The sequence below is a fragment of the Myotis daubentonii genome, chromosome 4, assembly GCF_963259705.1.
Source record: "Myotis daubentonii chromosome 4, mMyoDau2.1, whole genome shotgun sequence".
NCBI classification, from domain to species: domain Eukaryota; kingdom Metazoa; phylum Chordata; class Mammalia; order Chiroptera; family Vespertilionidae; genus Myotis; species Myotis daubentonii.
In genome coordinates this window covers 25,266,828-25,285,017 of record NC_081843.1, presented here as the reverse complement: position 1 = coordinate 25,285,017, position 18,190 = coordinate 25,266,828, and the positions used below count along the sequence as shown (strand labels likewise).

Sequence of the window (18,190 nt, the reverse complement as noted above, 5' to 3'; positions counted from 1 at the left end):
GTTTGGCCCAATCCCGTGGCCACCAGCCATTGTGCGGGCTGAGCTTTCGAAAAGCGGCGGGTCTCTGGAATGCGAGATCTAGTCACAAGAAATGCCCAGAAGAGAAAAAGCCATGGAGGCCTCAGAAAGTAGACCAGAAGCTGTCAGGGACGGGGCCATAGATAGGGTGGGGGTTGCGGTGGGAGGGTGCTAGCTGACCGCTAATTGGGGGTGGGGTTGGTTGCACAGAAAGGCATTAAATACACTTTTAAATGGTGGATTTTATTGTATGTGAATTATATCCCCCCCCCAAAAAAAAAAAGTTTAAAAGGAAGGGGAGAAAACAAGAATGGATACCAAAACGCAGTTACCCAGAGGGCAGTGTATCTTAAATGTTTACATGCAAGGCATTCAGTTTCAACACACACAGCGCACGATCTAAATTTGGGTACAAATTCAAATTTTAAACTTTGAGGCTTTTCATGAATGTGAGGTAGAGCTCAATGGGCCTACTGCCTTCTCCTCTTCAGAGTTTGGGATGCGGTGAATAGTGCCTCCCAAGGCACTGTCCCAGAAGCAGGGGTCACTGGGGACCCAGGCCGCAGGTATAATCTCTGATCTCATGGAACTCAGTTTCTCCTTGATTCTTCCCCCGTTATTTCTTCCTTTGCTGTAACTTCCAATCCCATTCTCTCTCTCTCTCTCTCTCTCTCTCTCTCTCTCTCTCTCTCTCTCTCTTCTTTGTTAGCCCTATATTACTTACTTTTTAAATTTTTAACTTTTAATTTTGAAATAAGTAATTATAGACAGAAAAAAAGTTGCAAAAATAGTACAGAGTTCCCATAGTACAGAGTTCCCATCTTACATAACCACTGTGGGGGCAGGGTACCATTTTCTACTCTGGTCTAACAAATAGACATGAGACAGATTGGCAAGAGAAAACAACCAAATCTGCTACGTACATATGTGTGGGTACCCCTCATACATGAGGGAGTCAGAGACCCCACATACAGGAGAAGTGCAGAGATAGAAAGGGGGATTGAGGTATGTAAGACGTCCTGAGCTAGAGATGAGGCAATGCACCTTGGGGCTTTTGAAGGACATTACAGGGAGAACAGATACTCAGTAACGAGTGGTTTGTCCTGCCAAACAGGTAGGTCAGAAAAGGTTAGCTCTGATAATCTCTTATTGTAGGCAAGGCCCTCAATTCAAGTTCTAGATAGTCAAGGGAGAAGCAGAAGTTGTCTTTAGCTCAAAACAATCCCCATACCACAGGGGCACATCTTGGGGTAACTCTTTCTGCACCCCCCACAGTACGGAGTTCCCATATACTCTTCACTCAAGCTTTCCCAATACTGATTACATAACCATAGTACAATTTTCAAACAAGGAAATAAACACTGACGTAATACTATTATCTAAACTATGCACCTTATTCAAATTATTGCCAATTGTCCCAGTAACATCCTTTTGCCAATCTGGCATCCAAACTGAATCCCTTTTCAGCGCATTGAATATTGCCTTAGTCTCCAATCTAGGCACTTACTGGTTATTTTGTAGACTGTTCCTCCATTTGCCAATCCCATTGTTATGGGCTGAATTGTGTGTGTCTTCCCCTTCTCCCCTCAAAAAATCCATATGTTGAAGTGTTAGCCCCCAGGTGACCATTTGGCGATGGGGCCTGTAAAGAGGCGCTTGAGTTAAAAATGAGACCCTTAGGCTGGGCCCTAATCCACTCTGACTGATCTCCTTATAAAAGGAAATTTGGACACACAGACACACCCGGGCAGAGCACACACAGAGGAAAGATCATGTGAGGACACAGTGAGAAGAAGGAAGTCTGCAAGCCAGGGAGAAAGGCCTCAGAAGAAACCAACCCAGCTGAGACCTGGACATTGGAATTCTAGCCTCCAGAACGGTGAGAAAATAACTTGTGTTTTTTAACCGATCTAGCCTGTGGTGTCTTGCTCTGGCAGCCAGCTGCCTAATACACCCATTCTCTTCAAATCCTGGGAATCTGCCAATTTCTGTGTTCTTTGACCCTTTCTATCTATTTCTATTCCTCCTCTCTCATTGTCCTTGTTACTACTAGCTCCAAGCAAATATTTCTGTCAGGGTTTTCCCAGCAAGGCAGGCTCTATCTAGCTCACCAAAGCATCTTTGTTTATAGCTTATATTTTCCCTATTTTATTTTTCTATTGCTGTTATACCACAAACTTAGTGCCATAAAATAACATGAATTTGTTGTCTTAGAGTTTTAGAGGCCATAACTCTAAAATGGGCCTACATGCCTGGTCAGCGTGGCTCAGTGGTTGAGTGCCAACCTATGAATCAGGAGGTCATGGTTCAATACCTGGTCAGGGCACATGCATGGGTTGGGGGTGTGCAGGAGTCAGCCAATCAATGGTATGCTCTCACATCAATGTTTCTCTCTTCTCCTGTCCTCTCTCTCTCTCTCAAAACCAATTAACTGGTCTTTTAAAATAAAATAAAAATAAATGAAAAGGGTCCACAGGGCTTCACTGCCTCTGGAGGCCCTGGAGGGGAATTCATTCCTTGCCTTTCCAGCTGTTAGAGCAGTGGTTCTCAACCTTCCTAACGCCGCGACCCTTTAATACAGTTCCTCATGTTGTGGTGACCCCCAATTTCATTGTTACAAATTGAATATAATTAAAACATAGTGGTTAATCACAAAAACAATATGTAATTATATATGTGTTTTCCGATGGTCTTAGGCGACCCCTGTGAAAGGGTCGTTCGACCCCCAAAGGGGTCGCAACCCACAGGTTGAGAACCGCTGTTTTAGAGGCTCCCTGCATTCCATGAAGGCCCATGTCAGCTGGAAAATAATATTGAGTGTTTCTTTGCCAAAAGGATTTATGTGGGGGGAAAGGAAAAGGTTGCAGCCCAATGCTTACAGACATGGCAAGCCACATGCACACACAGCAAGGTGTACCAAGATGGAGAAATATATAGAGAAGCAAAAAGGAAGTTAAGAGGAGAGACAGTTACAACCATAGAGCTGTACTGTAAGCAGAGTTCTTCCTGTAGGATGCCATAGAGTGTAAGAACTCCTTCCAGCCGAAACCGGTTTGGCTCAGTGGATAGAGCGTCGGCCTGCGGACTGAAAGGTCCCGGGTTCGATTCCGGTCAAGGGCATGTACCTGGGTTGTGGGCATATCCCCAGTAGGAGATGTGCAGGAGGCAGCTGATCGATGTTTCTCTCTCATCGATGTTTCTAACTCTCTATCTCTCTCCCTTCCTCTCTGTAAAAAATCAATAAAATATATTTAAAAAAAAAAAAAAAAAAAAAGAACTCCTTCCCAGAGCCCCAGCTCCTCCCATAGACCAATGTTAACTTAAATTCTCAGTCATAATTTTTATTACCCCTTTCTCGTCTTCAAAATCAGCGACATAGCACCTTCCCAGCTAGGCAGACTCCTAGCCTGCCTAGCATCTTTATTACTTTTGTCCCCCCTGTATTGCTTTCCCATTGCTGCTGTAACAAGTTACCACCAACTTAGTGGCTTAAAACTAAATGTAGCCAATGTAAATTCTTTCAAAACAACTTACACCCTTCTTCCCCAAACTTCACATCTAAAAGAACCTGTGAACTCCAAGGACAGCGGACCTGTTTGTCTCTTCCCTCTAGCCCTCTGCTTTGGTGATTCCGATTGCATGTCCCAGGACCTGGTCCTTTACTGGCTAGCCTTTGGCTCAATAACCCCTTCCTTTCAGATAAGCTTCCAGCCATGGAAGGTGTTTACTTAACACTGCATACTTGTCTCTTCTTACAAGCAATACAAAAATAAAAATAAAACAATCTATTACTCGAGCAAACGCTAAAGTACCCACATGGCCTTCAAACAAGAGATGCTCTAAGACAGATTAATTCATTACATTGATGCTTCATTATCTACAAGCTGTGATTCAGAGCCCTCCAGCAATCATGAGGCAACACATGAGTGTGATATTAATATTCCTGAACAGTGGGGGATAAGTGGAGCACAGAGGGCCGTGTTAAAATGTAAGGAGGAGTTTTGTTAGGAACTGGTTTAGCAGGGAATAAGTACTGATGTGGGCCCGGAGATTCAATTTACAATGAAGGATCACATTAAAAATACATTAAAATGGTTACCTCAAAGCTTATTGTAACCGTTATTATTTCATTTTATTTAAACGAATCAGAGCTTAAAGAGAACCACTAAGTGGGCCGCAGCGTCTAAATTCTTCTAACTTCTCTTGCTAATGCTGAGCTGTCTACTGACAAATAAATAATAGGCTACTATGCTTAAAAGCTCCAAGACCAACAGGTCTGTTTTCCAATGAATGGATGAAGCAATCAGCTAAGGCCACCACCTCCAAAAAGGTCATTGAAATTCCTCCAACCTCTTCAGTATCAGCTCTGAGCTGTGGGTTGAATCTGTGGGTGTGGGCACAGTGCAGGAATTTGAAGCAACTGTCTTCCTCCTGGTCACATGAAATAAGGCTTCAGGGAGGCTGGTAAGGAACCCTGATCCTCCCTCTTCCATGATTTTCTTATCCACCCACCCCTTCATTCCAGAGCCCTTCATTCTTAATTTCTCCAGCAGCCATCTGATGGAAGGCAATACTTTGACTTGGAGCTGGGTGCACCCAGTAAGCACTGTGGCTACTATAAAGCAATAAAAATAGCTATGCTTTTGGCAAATTTTCTTTAAAATTATTTTTATTTGGATGGGTGTAGGTGAATGGGCTTGACATGATGGGAAATAGGGGTTGGAGGCACCATCACTGCTTACTCTCTCTGAATGGAGAGAGAAAAGGTGTTTCAACTGGGGGAGAAGGTCAGAAAGGGGGGTTAGAAGGAAGAGGATGTAAGTCTGCTTCCCACCAGAGCCTTAATTTCTTTTGTTAGCAGAAATGCTACTGAGCAGTTCTGTCATGGAATCATGGCCTGTCACTCTGGTGTGGAAAAGCCATGCCTAAGAGGTCTGTCTTAATGACCTAGGGCCTAGGCAACTCTGAAACCCTTGACAATGACACGGCTTCTGTGAAAGGTGCTTGGATCAATAGGATCCTTTTCGGACCACTTTAATGTTGGCTGGAGCTGAAACCAAGTACTGAGGCTAGCATTTTATCCGTTCTTAGCTCTTGCTTAGAAGTTTGGCAGACTTCCCCATCCTTCCACCTTGCCTCCAACAGATATTAAAACATGGCAACAGATTACTTAACAGGATGGTAGACATGATAGACCTGCAACAAGGTATTTTGAAATTGTGACAGCAGGAAGAAATATTTGAAATAGAGTGTTTCTCTGGCCCAGGAACTGTTTCCACCAGCTTTAAGTAACTATTGTGCCCACAATTGGTGTGGGATAATAGAGCAGTCAGTTAAATTTATTTCATTGATTTTTCTTTTTTCCATTGTTAAGCGTTAGGGGGAAAAATACCTTTGGAAATTCTCCTAAAAAACATAAAGAATAGATAAAATAAAAAATCTGAAAGTATGAAAAAACCCAACATTAGTGGTAGCTTTAAAGATAGTGCATATTCAAATATGCAAATAAATTAAGAATTTCTACATAAAAAGTGAATTAATCAGAGTTTTCTTCTCCAATTATGCCTTTTGGAACCTCTGAAATTTCACTTATTATAGAAAATGTGTGACTCTACTAATATGTGGAAGAAATAACTAATAAGTGAAATAATGGTTTAGTAATGATTTTAGTACTCTATCAGTCTGACACAATCAGAGGAGAGAGAAATCACATTGTAATTGGAACAGAAAAAGTTTTCATACAGTCAGTTCTTATTACTGTAAGTAGTTATGTTCTATAAACAAGGAACTAACAAATATTGAACCATCATTCTTAGGGGAAATTCAGGATTAAGTTCCTATGAGCCTCTGGTCACAACATTTTATTTTCATCAACTGATCAATACATAAGCTTGCTTTGTGTTTCTGTTGAAGGATAATTTATTTAACATATATTGTTGATTCATTAACATTGCACTCTCAGCCAACATTATGTTTCATGCCTGAACAAAGCTTATCTAACAGGTACTTTCTTCATAAGGCACCTCACTGCCTTCTCTTTTTAAAATTTTTTTTTCTTTATTGATTAAGGTATTACCTATGTGTCCTTATTGCCCCATTGCCCCCCCCCCCACACTCATGCCTTCACCCCCGTTTTCTGTGTCCATTGGTTACACTTATATGCATTCATACAAGTCCTTTGGTTGATCTCTCACCCTTACCCCCACCCTACCCTACCATCCCTCTGAGGTTTGATGGTATGATTGATACTTCTCTGTCTCTGGATCTGTTTTTGTTCATCAGTTTACGTTGTTCACTATATTCCATAGATGAGTCAGATCATGTGATACTTATCTTTCTCTGACTGGCTTATTTCACTTAGCATAATGCTCTCCAGTTCCATCCATATTGTTGCAAATGGTAAGAATTCCTTCTTTTTTACCACAGCATAGTATTCCATTGTGTAGATATACCGCAGTTTTCTAATCCACTCATCTGCTGATGGGCACTTAGGCTGTTTCCAAATCTTAGCTATGGTGAATTGTGCTGCTATGAACATAGGGGTGTATATATCCTTTCTGATTGGTGTTTCTAGTTCCTTGGGAAATATTCCTAGAAGTGGGATCACTGGGTCAAATGGAAGTTCCATTTTTAGTTTTTTGAGGAAACTCATACTGTTCTCCACAGTGGCTGCACCAGTCTGCATTCCTACCAGCAGTGCAGGAGGGTTCCTTTTCCTCCACATCCTCCGCCAGCGCTTGTCGTTTGTTGATTTGTTAATGATAGCCATTCTGACAGGTGTGAGATGGTACTTCACTGCCTTTTTTCACCTAGGAACACTAGCCAGCACTTCAGAACGATGTTTAAGGGCTATTTTAAGCAGTGAAATCACTAATAAAAAGCACAAAAATGGGAAATGGGGTGCTAAGTAGATTGTGAAAAGAACACTTGTTTACAGGATAAGAGGTGCAACAAGAAGGCAGAGTGTTGCCTTGTCCCCATGCAAGTTAGGAGTGTTAAAAAAACAAACAAAATTCAACCAAGTAAATTTGAAGAACTAATTAGCTTTATTAAGTGATTCTCAAATCAGGCAGCATCGCATCTTGAACAAGTTGTACCAAATGAAAGGTTTTTATAGGAAGAAGGGTGGGGGCAAAGAAGCTACTTACCAAAATATATATATATATATTTTAGACCAGGACATCTTGTTTGGGAGGGGGTTAGGAGGGAGGGAATGGCAAGAGGTTTTAGCTTGCAAACTGCCCATCTTGGGAGTGGGGAGGAGAAGTATGGAGAGGGCCCAGGTGACCGATTACTTTACTGATATTTGATCAGAAAATTCCAGACTGATTAAGATTATGTTTCTGGGAGAGGTTGAAAGAACAATTCAGTCAGGTATTAAATCTAGGTGTTGGTATCATGCTATCAAAGTGACACAGAATTTCTTGATGAGTGGAAACCCCACACATCTGGTATCAGATGTGAAGTATGTTGTAGTAAAGTATTGAGTGTAGAGGAGACACACAGGAGAGAGTTTTCTTGGATTCAGGGGCAGCTACAAGAGCTGAGCACTGGAAAACCCCAGCAAGAACCTACAAGCAAAACCCTTCCTTCCTCCAGTGTCACTCCAGCATCCTCTCCTCCTCCAATGTCTCTCCAGCGTCCTCTAGTGACAAAACATTGTGTCTGCTGGCAAAGGAAAAGTATTTAAAGGGCTCAGATCCATTTTTACAGAGCAGGCAAAAATAATGGTTTTGAAACCAGGAGAGGACAAATTAAATAACTAATACAAGTACTATACTTAGGGGAAAAAATAGAATACTGGGGACTAGCTCATAGTTATAAGAAATATTGCCCTGCCGGTGTGACTCAGTGGTTGAGCATTGACCTATGAACCAGGAGGCCTGGCTGAATCTGTGCACCGGCCTCCAACATGCCCCAAGGGGTCCTGGATTGTGAGAGGGTGCAGGCTAGACTGAGGGACCCCCACTGGTGCACGAATCCTTGCACTGGGCCTCTAGTATGTATATAAATTCTTTGTTTAATCTTTTCCCATTGACTATTTTTATAACTGGCAATTTGTACGTCTTAATCCCTTTATCTCTTTTACCCAGCCTCCCCATCCCTGCCCATCTGAGGACCATCAGTTGGTCAGAGACTTAATCTCTTAATCATTGTATCCCCAATTCCTAGAATATTGCCTGGCATACAGTGGACTCTCCAAAGTATGTTGAATCAATGAATTCAATAATTATTCACTGAACCCCCACTGTATCCTAGACACTGGATAGCTAGACTTGGGAGGTAAAATTGCTTGCTACTTTGTAAATAATGTCCTTATATCTGTGTCTTAATTTAGAAAGAATCTATTGACTCCTTACTATAAAAATGAGAAATTTATTGCCATTTGCACTAGCTCTCCTATCCTTTCCAACTCCTGCTTTTTGTTAGTTTTATTTCTTCTAGAAGTTTTCTTGATATCTTTAAAAATATTATATGTAAAACTTTGAATCTTGATTTAGCCCTTGGAGTATTTACTTACTCCCTGGAATGAAGTTAAGGACATTAGTGATTCTACTTAAATTCCTTTTCACTTTGCCACTTCCAACCATTTGTTGGTAATTTATGATTTTTACATTGCCATGGTGAATAATAAATACATCTCCCATATGTGTCACTTGGTTGATTCTAAAAGCTAAAGACTAAAAATCAACACCTACAATATGGTTATATAAATATTATTAAAGATACAACAAAAATCACGTAAATGAACCCAAAGGAAAAGTAACCACAGACTTCCTTTATTTTACTTCATTTACTTTTTGCCTGGTGATAAGAAAGGTCTGTATTAGCACAGGTAAGTCAAATGTCCGTATAATGAGTGCTTTCATGTTTTTTTCTCATCTCTGTACTGGCCAATAGAATGTTGCATTATAATTTATCAGCTCACATGGCTGTCTACAAGTCAAGTGGTTTTAGCTTATTTTGCACTGTGTATGCGTGTGTTTGTGTGTGTGTGTGTGTGTGTGTGTGTGTGTGTGTGTCAGAGAAAGGGGGAGAGACAGACAGAAAGAGAGAGACTTGAGTGTAAAATTTAAGCTATGAACATTTTCCATAGCTCACACAAGAAATTTTGGGTATAGTTTCAGGAGTTTTATAAACCTCCCCGGGTCCCAAATAAAAGCCTTTGCTCTAAACAGTGTTATCTTAAGGGCAAGATGTTGTTTTATTCTTGTGTTTCCAGCATCTAACTGTCCAAGATGGCAATAAATAAATATTTGTATAATTAATTTTTAATTTAAGTTTTATTTTTCAATTACATAAAATTTTTTATGTTTTTCTTGATTTCAGAGAGAGGAAGGGAGAGAGAGGGAGAGTTAGAAACATCAATGATGAGAGACAATCATTGATTGGCTGCCTCCTGCCCATCCCCTACTGTGGGATCAAGTCCACAAGTCAGGCTGTGGCCTGACCAGAAATCAAACCAGTGAATTCTTTTTTTTTTTTTTGTAATATATTTTTATTGATTTCAGAGAGGAAGGGAGAGGGAGAGAGAGATAGAAACATCAATAATGGGAGAGAATCATTGATTGGCTGCCTCCTGCACATCCCTAACTGGGGATCGAGCCCACAACCCAGCCAGGCATGTGCCCTTGACCGGAATCGAAACTGGGACCCTTCGGTCCGCAGTCCGATGCTCTATCCGCTGAGCCAAACCAGCTAGGAAAAACCGGTGAATTCTTGGTGCATGTGTAGATGCTCAACCGCTGAGCCACACGGGCTGGGCTCAAGTACATTTTACATTTAATATTATTTTGTATTAGTTTCAGGTGCACAACTTAGGGGTTAGATAATAATAGACTTTACAAAGTGTCCCCCCCCCCACCCCTAATATTTCCAGAACCCAACTGGCATCATACATAGTTATTACCATATTATTGTATATTCCCTACGCTATACTTTATATCCCCGTGTTATTTTGTAACTACCAATTTGTACTTCCTAAACCCTTCACCTTTTTCACCCAGTCCTCTGACCCCCTAGCACGCATCTAGCAACATCAGTCTGTTCTCTGTATCTATATCGTTTGTTCAGTTTCTATTCTGTTTGTTCAGTTTTTTGTTCTTTAGCCTTCACATGGAAGTGAAATCATATGGTAGTTGTCTTTCTCTGACTGATTTATTTCACTTAGCATAATAGCCTGTAGGCCCACCCATGCTGTCACAAGTGTTCAGATTTCATTCTTTTTTATGTCTGAATAGTATTCCACTGCATATATGTACCACCACTTTTTTTACCTACTTGTCTATTGGTGGGCACTTGGGTTGCTTCCTTACTGTAAATAATGCTGCATTGAACATTGGGGTGCATATGTTCTTCTGAATTAGTGGTTTGGGTTTCTTTGGATATATACCCAGAAGTGGAATTCCTGGGTCATAAAGCAGTTCCATTTTTTATTTTTTTAGGAACCTCCCTACTGTTTGCCAGAGTGGCTGTACCACTCTGCATTTCCATCAACAGTGCATTCAGCGTTCCTGTTTCTCCACATACCAACATTTGTTATTTGTTGATGACAGCCATTCTGACAGGTGTGAAGTGTATCTTATTGTGGTTTTAATTTGCACTTCTCTGGTGATTAGTGATGTTGAGCATATTTTTCACAAGTATATTGGTCATCTTTATATCCTCTTTGGAGAAGTGTCTACCCTGAAAATGTGACCCAATCCTTTACACAAATTTCGGAAGAGATGCGCACAAAACAGGAGACAAAAGAAATGGTTTTAACATCATCGGTCTTCTGGCTTTACTGACTGCAACCGTGGGAGACTAGTCTATCTCAGTTTCCCTCTTTTAAAGAAATAAAATTTATGGCCTCTCTTCCATTCCTTAAAACCACATTATAATTGTGTATCAGGTGTGAAGCAGTTATGGGGGCGGTGTGTGTAGTGCAGGGATGCTGCAGCCAGGGTATTGGGTCTGGGTCCTACCTAGATTGGCACTGAGGAATGGAGATCATCTCTACCACGTGCAGTGGTTCTCAACCTTCTGGCCCCTTAAATACAGTTCCTCATGTTGTGACCCCCAACCATAAAATTATTTTCGTTGCTACTTCACAACTGTAATGTTGCTACTGTTATGAATCATAATGTAAATATCTGATATGCAGGATGCTTTTAGGCAACCCCTGTGAAAGGGTCTTTCGACCGCCAAAGGGGTCGCGACCCACAGGTTGAGAACCGCTGAGTCGTAGGGCTCTTGTACTATGAAACGGGGAAGCAGCAGGTGATCTGTTAAAATTATTATCACCTGACAAGTCATAATTGGGGCTTGACATGGAGGAGGAGGCTGGACCAGTTGTCTCAAAGTCTTTTCCGTCCAGAATTCTACAGTAAGGTCTGAGACAAATACCTCGGCTCTGACCGGTGCCCTTCCCGGGCAGCAGTCACTTGGGAACCCAGACCTGAAACCCACAAATCACGGATCACTAGGACACTGCGGATCCTGCGCGTGCGCAGAGGTGCGGTCTCGCCCCCGTCTTTCATTGGTGAATGGACTGTTCCATTCCTGACAGGTGTTGACTGGAGAGAATTTGGAAGCCTGGGCTTGGAGGTACAAGCGCGTGGCTAGTAGTTCCTGCATGTTGCTGCATTATTTATAGCTTATTATTATCTTTTTCTACCCTGACGCCTGCAACAGGCTTCTGAAAAGAGTTTGGAACGGTTCCACCGACCATCCTCCCCCTCTCAACTGGGAGCGTTAGGGCTGCCCGACGTGACGGCCAGGTACGGAAGCCCAGAGGGCCACGCCTACTTCCAGGGCCCCGCCCCGCCGCGCCCCGCCCCCCTGCCTCTCGCAGATCCTCCAGCCGGCGGAGCCTGGGGCCGCTCCTCCTCCTCTCCGCCCCGCCGGCCGCCGGCGCGGGGACGTCAGCGCTGCCAGCGTGGAAACGGCGGCGGGGCACGGGAGGCGGAAGTGGCGCCTGGGACTGCGTGCCTCCCTCGGGCTCCGCCGGCCGCCTCAACCATGGACGTGTCCCTGGACAAGGTTCGTACCGGAGGCGGGAGGCGGCGCTGCGGCCCGGGTTCTCCACCTCCGGGGCGACTGTTTCCCGGTCGCGAGCTGCCATTGTGACTGGAGAGGGGCCGGGGGTTAACGGGCCGGTCCTGAGGAGGCCTGGCCGCGAGGGGTCTGGTTACGTCAGGGGGGCCGGGAGCCTGTCGGGTCCCCGAGGACCGAGGGAGGCTGGGCCGGGTTCTGCCCAGGCCACGAGCGCCCTGGAGCCCGGTGCGGGGCCGACCTTGCGGCCTTCTGCGCGCGGCTGGTCCATTGGGATGACAGAGCTCGCAACTTGCGGCCCCAGCAGCGCCCGGAGAGCAGCGCCAGGTGTTTGGGAGCCAGCTGCAAACCTGTAGGTTTTCTGTGGCTTCCAAGTTAGGAAGGGAAAGCACGAAAGCAGTGGTGCTCCGGTGTCCGCGTGCCTAGGAAGCCCCTGAAGTCCGTGCTAAAAATCCAGCTTTGCATCCTGGAGTCCGAACCTTTGGGGGGCGGGGCCGGGAGCTGCGTGTTGAACGAGTTCCCCACGTGATTCTGATGCTGTAGTGTGTGAACGCAGATGGAGACCGCGGAGGTCAAGGACGGGGTGAGCCTCGGGTAGGCGGTGAGTTTCTTTTTGAGGATTGGCTGCTGCCCCGCGCGCGTCCAGCTCCTCTGGCGGGGGCGGGGAGCCCCTCGGGTCCATCCGAAATCTCCTGGGAGCAGCGCTCCCCTCCGGTTTCCCCGGCGGAGGGGCGCGGGAGCGTGATGTACCTGGCTGACCGCACCGGCGTGTGAAATGGGTTCTCGTTGTCCCGGGTGTAGGGCTTGTAAGTGACCGCCGGTGCTCGATCTCTTCCTGGAGACCTACCTGCAGGACCTGACAGACACTCTGCCCTCCCTTCACGTCTTTCTTCCTGTTCACACCTTGCGGGACTGCTCGTCCAGACCCAGTTGTTTCACACATGTAGAATTCGGGAGCAAGTCTGGTGCTTTCGAACGGCGTTCTTTTAATCGTGACCTGGCAGGAGTAACAGATGCTGTCGTTTGTCAGTGCCTCCAGCTGCTGTAGATTTGTTGCCCCGTCTCTGGACGGTTGAAGGGAGTAGTATTGTTGTACAGGTCCAGCCCGATGTCTTCCATGTGCCCACCGTGGTGTAACCCACACCTGGCTGCGTCTCATACATTTTGGAGTATGAAGTCAAGAAAATAAAAAGTAATGTTGTTCTTCCACTGCCTTTCTGGCGAATGTTACATGTTTTTCTGGCTAGGAATAAAGTCTTTCCAGGCTTTTGATTAGCACAGTTCTCACCTGCGGGTAATTTGAGTTGTAGTCTAGATCAGTGGCTCTCCACCGGGGCAGTTTTGTTTCCCAGGGAACCCTCTGCGTTGTCTGGAGACATTTTTTTATTATGGTAAGGAGTGGGTAGAGAGGAGCTGCTAGCCCTGTGTGGGTGGTGGCCAGGGCGGTTGCTAAACATCCTACATTGCACAGGACAACCCCTAGACCAGAGAATTATCTGCTCAAAATGTCAGTGGTGCTGAGGTTGAGGGCACCCTGGTCTAGATCATGTGTATAACACCAATAGTTGGATACAGAAATAATGCTCAAAATGTCCCTCTAGTGTCATCTTTCCAATTTCATGAGAAGGTGGGGTAGGCTTTTGTCATATCAGTTAAAAACCTAAAAAACTGGGGTGATCTTTCCTCCAAGAAAAGTTCTTTGTAGGCAAATCTGCAAACCAGAGTGGGTTGGCATCCTACTTTAATTATTCCTTTTCTGACATTTGGTAGATTAGAGTGGTTGCTCTCTAAATGTTAATTGATGATAAAAGATCTTCAATTCTCCAAATGAAGTGCTGAAGAGGTACTGAAACTCCAAAGTTCTTAAGGCTGGAGCATTCACACAAATTGCAGTGATCTTTTAGGAATGCAGAATGTGTGGGTTGGAAGTTTCTGCCTTAGGCCAGTGTGGAAAAACTCTGAATGTAAGTTTTTCAAGAACTAAGATTGTGTCTTATTTTTACATTTCATGAAGCAGTAGCGGGCCTTACATGTAATGAACAATTGCTCTTGGTGCTGAGTGGGCAGAAAAGAAAAAGCATTGATATAATATTAATAGCAGGATTTTGTGTTCTGAGGATTTTGTGTTCTGAAAAATAGTTTAAATTTAAAATATTGAATTGTGCCCATTCCTGTTTCTTTGAGGAATAGGCTTTTCCGAGCTAAATTCTACTTTATAAATTTGAGAACTATTTGAGCAGTTCTGAATGATCTCATTTAAACGGATCCTTGAATAATTTATACTGCCTACAGACACCACAATGTTAATTTGATACCCATCCTCTAAAATATCGAGTAATCTCTCTCACTTTATTTTTTTTTTTTTTTTTTTTTTTTTTATTTTTATTTTTTTTAAATTAAATCTTTATTGTTCAGATTATTACATTTGTTCCTTTTTTTTCCCCCCCATAACTCCCTTCCTCCCAGTTCCCGCCCCACCCTCCGCCCTCACTCCCCACCCACTGTCCTCATCCATAGGTGCACGATTTTTGTCCAGTCTCTTCCCACATCTCCCACACCCCTTTCCCCCACAAGAATAGTCAGTCCATTCCCTTTCTATGTCCCTGATTCTATTATAATCAACAGTTCATTCTGTTCATCAGATTATTTATTCACTTGATTCTTAGATTCACTTGTTGATAGATGCATGTTTGTTGTTCATAATTTGTATCTTTACCTTTTTCTTCCTCTTCCTCTTCTTAAAGGATACCTTTCAGCATTTCATATAATCCTGGTTTGGTGGTGATGAACTCCTTTAGCTTTTCCTTATCTGTGAAGCTCTTTATCTGACCTTCAATTCTGAATGATAGCTTTGCTGGATAAAGTAATCTTGGTTGTAGGTTCTTGGTATTCATCACTTTGAATATTTCTTGCCACTCCCTTCTGGCCTGCAAAGTTTCTGTTGAGAAATCAGCTGACAGTCGTATGGGTATTCCCTTGTAGGTAACTGAGTTTCTTTCTCTTGCTGTTTTTAAGATTCTCTCTTTATCTTTTGCTCTTGGCATTTTAATTATGATGTGTCTTGGTGTGGTCCTCTTTGGATTCCTTTTGTTTGGGGTTCTCCGCGCTTCTTGGACCTGTAAGTCCATTTCTTTCACCAGGTGGGGGAAGTTTTCTGTCATTATTTCTTCAAATAGGTTTTCAATATCTTGCTCTCTCTCATCTTCTGGCACCCCTATAATTCTGATGTTGGTACACTTGAAGCTGTCCCAGAGGCTCCTTACACTATCCTCGCATTTTTGGATTCTTTTTTCATTTTGCTTTTCCGGTTGGATGTTTTTTGCTTCCTCGCATTTCAAATCTTTGAGTTGATTCTTGCGCTCCTCTGGTCTGCTGTCGGGCGTCTGTATAATATTCGTTATTTCAGTCCGTGTGTGCTTAATTTCTAGTTGGTTCCCCAATATAAGATCGAGGGTCTTATTAGTTTTCGTGTAGATCTCATTAAGTTTATCGGCAGCTTCTAAACAGTTCTTGAGAGACCTTAAAAGTGTGGTTCTGAACTCTATTTCTTCCATTGACAATTTTGTCCTGTTTCTTTGTCTCCGCATTTTGTTATGCTTCCTTGGTGCACCCCCTAGTGGTCTTTGTTCGCAGTCTTATAGATAAATCTTGATTGTTGTAGCTAATTCCAGGGAGGGTTTGACCTCCAGGCCAAGTGGCTATGAGAATCAGCTGTGTCAGCAGTGAGAGAACTTCTGTCCTCTAGGGAGGTGCTAATCTAGCCTTTGCCTGAGGCTATCCGGCAAATGGTTCTGCGCTGGGCTTGGGCGGGGTGGGTCGCACAGGATCAACAGGGTGGGCCGGAGAGAGCAGTTATGGCGGCTCTCAGTCCTGTCCCAAGGGGCTCTGCCTCTCTGAGTCCCAGCACCCGCTGCAAAGCTCGGAGAGAAAGCTGCACTCGCTCTGACTGAAGCCAGACAGTCCCGCTTCTCCCGTTTGAGTCTGGGTCCCTAAAGACTCACCCGGATCTGGAGCTCAGAGTCTGCGACTCCCTCCCGATTGAAAACAACAACCGCGCCCTCCGCCGCCAGCCCGCTCCGCGCACTCCGCACCTCAGAATTTGACTTCAGCCCTGCGCCTCCTCTGAGTGTCCGTGTGCGTTTCTCTTTCCTCCTAGTTGTAGGACTTCCACTCAGCCAGCGTTCCTGTGCTTCTGGGTAATGTCCCTTCCGTTTTTTGGTTTCACTTTTGAAGTAGTTGTTCAAAGCAGCAAACTCTGGCGTTAACCTATGCCGCCATCTTGGTTCTCCCTCTCTCACTTTAAAATGTAGTATGCGATCATTTAGTGCAGGGGTCCTCAAACTACGGCCCACGGGCCACATGCAAATACAAATATTGTTGTATTTGTTCCCGTTTTGTTTTTTTTACTTCAAAATAAGGTATGTGCAGTGTGCATAGGAATTTGTTCATAGTTTTTTTTTTTTTTTAACTACAGTCCGGCCCTCCAACAGTCTGAGGGACAGTGAACTGGCCCCCTGTTTAAAAAGTTTGAGGACCCCTGATTTAGTGGAATCACTCAGTGCATTTCCTTGATCCAAATATAATTGCGTTCTTGCTTTTTCTTTTTCTTTTCTTTTTAGGTGATATGTAGATGTGCAGACCTGTGATTACATATTCTTGTCGTTTTTTCACAATAGTATCAGTTTTCTTCTTGTATCTGAAATTAATGATGTCTCAAGAAACCAGATAGGTTAATTGAAGGGGCCAGGTATTCAAACTAGAAGAGTAGGAGTAGGAGCCTCAGCCTTCCAATACTGTGTCTTAATGGATAAGAAAGAGGCCCTACTGCATAATCTCACAGTGCTTACTTATGTTAATATTCAAGTTTTAAAATGCCACAGGAAGTAATTATTCTGATGCCGAAATTCTTAATAAGTTATTCAACACACCGACATATGCTTTTTTTAAAAAATATATTTTATTGATTTTTTACAGAGAGGAAGGGAGAGAGATAGAGAGTTAGAAACATCGATGAGAGAGAAACATCGATTAGCTGCCTCTTGCACATCTCCTACTGGGGATGTGCCCGCAACCCAGGTACATGCCCTTGACCGGAATCGAACCTGGGACCTTTCAGTCCGCAGGCCGACGCTCTATCCACTGAGCCAAACCGGTTTCGGCGACATACGCTTTTTAGTAAAAAAAGCCTGATGCTTTAAATGAGTAGGACCACCCAGACCTTTTCCTGTTGTTTGGAAAATCTCATTCTTCCTGGGTGTTATGTTCAGACAAGGTGTATTGCAGTTTGTTTTGCATTTACTTTAATTCCAACCTTGAGTAAACTTAGAGCAGGGTTTTCCAAACTAACACTGCTGACATTTTGGGCTGGATCCTTCTGTTGTGGGAAGCTGTTGTGTGCATTGTAGAATGTTTAGCTGCATGCCTGGCCTCTGCCCACTAGATGCCAGGAGCAAACCTCCCCCTCCCCGCGTGTGACCACCAAAAGCCTGTCCAGATGAAGCAGTTGTTTTTTCGGGGTGGGAGGAATTGCCTCAGGTTGAGAAACACTAACTTAGAGAACCTAGACGTGCACTGTCCAGTATGGTAGCCACTGGTCACACATTTGGCTTTAAATTAAGGTTAATTAAAATTAAATAAAATTAATTCTGTTCTCAGTCACACAAGCCACATCTCAAGTGCTCAACAGTCACAGTGTGGTTTTTTTTGTTTTGTTTTTTTGGCTACAATGTGGCTACTGAACAGTGCAGATATAGAACTTTTCATCCCCATAGAAAGTTTTGTTGGACAGTGTTGCAGAGTGAGGCCAATTTATCTGTTGTATGTCTAATTCTTTTCTCTAAAAGAGGGGACTTGGACCCCATTCTGACCTAACTAATTACAATCCAACCCATTTTTATTTCTTGTACTCATCCTGAGCTAAATGCTTTCCCCCCTTTCGATCTGATTTTGGAAAATTATTTATCACCGTACTGTCTATAAGTTTATAAGGAGTAGTAGGACCATGAGTGGAACATTCCTGATCATTACTGAAAAGGACTACCAGAATTTCTGTTCCTGCTTTTTACTTTAAAGCTCACAAAAAGAATCCCTAATAGCCAAACTTGAAATGACCAGTTTCTGTGGTATGCCTTTCTAG

General features: G+C 43.5%; 2 protein-coding genes across 11 annotated transcripts in view; one reads left to right on the top strand and one right to left on the bottom strand.

Annotated features, from left to right (window-relative positions):
* BMERB1 (bMERB domain containing 1) overlaps positions 1-14,920 on the bottom strand; it is a 160,984-nt gene extending 146,064 nt beyond the window's left edge. Inside the window, exon 1 of the mRNA XM_059693249.1 lies at positions 14,804-14,920. The gene's annotated coding sequence lies outside the window, so the exon portion shown is untranslated. The remainder of the gene's footprint in view (positions 1-14,803) is intronic.
* Positions 11,861-18,190, top strand: part of PDXDC1 (pyridoxal dependent decarboxylase domain containing 1) — a 56,474-nt gene continuing 50,144 nt past the window's right edge. For 4 of the 10 annotated variants that reach the window (XM_059693238.1, XM_059693231.1, XM_059693237.1 and 1 more), the window contains exon 1: positions 11,861-12,042. In XM_059693238.1, coding sequence (XP_059549221.1) covers positions 12,022-12,042 — 21 coding nt within the window. In that variant the 5' untranslated portion in view covers positions 11,861-12,021. Of the gene's footprint in view, positions 12,043-12,550; positions 12,649-13,093; positions 13,247-18,190 lie in introns of those variants that run through there. The other 6 variants (XM_059693230.1, XM_059693234.1, XM_059693239.1 and 3 more) reach the window with 4 other exon arrangements.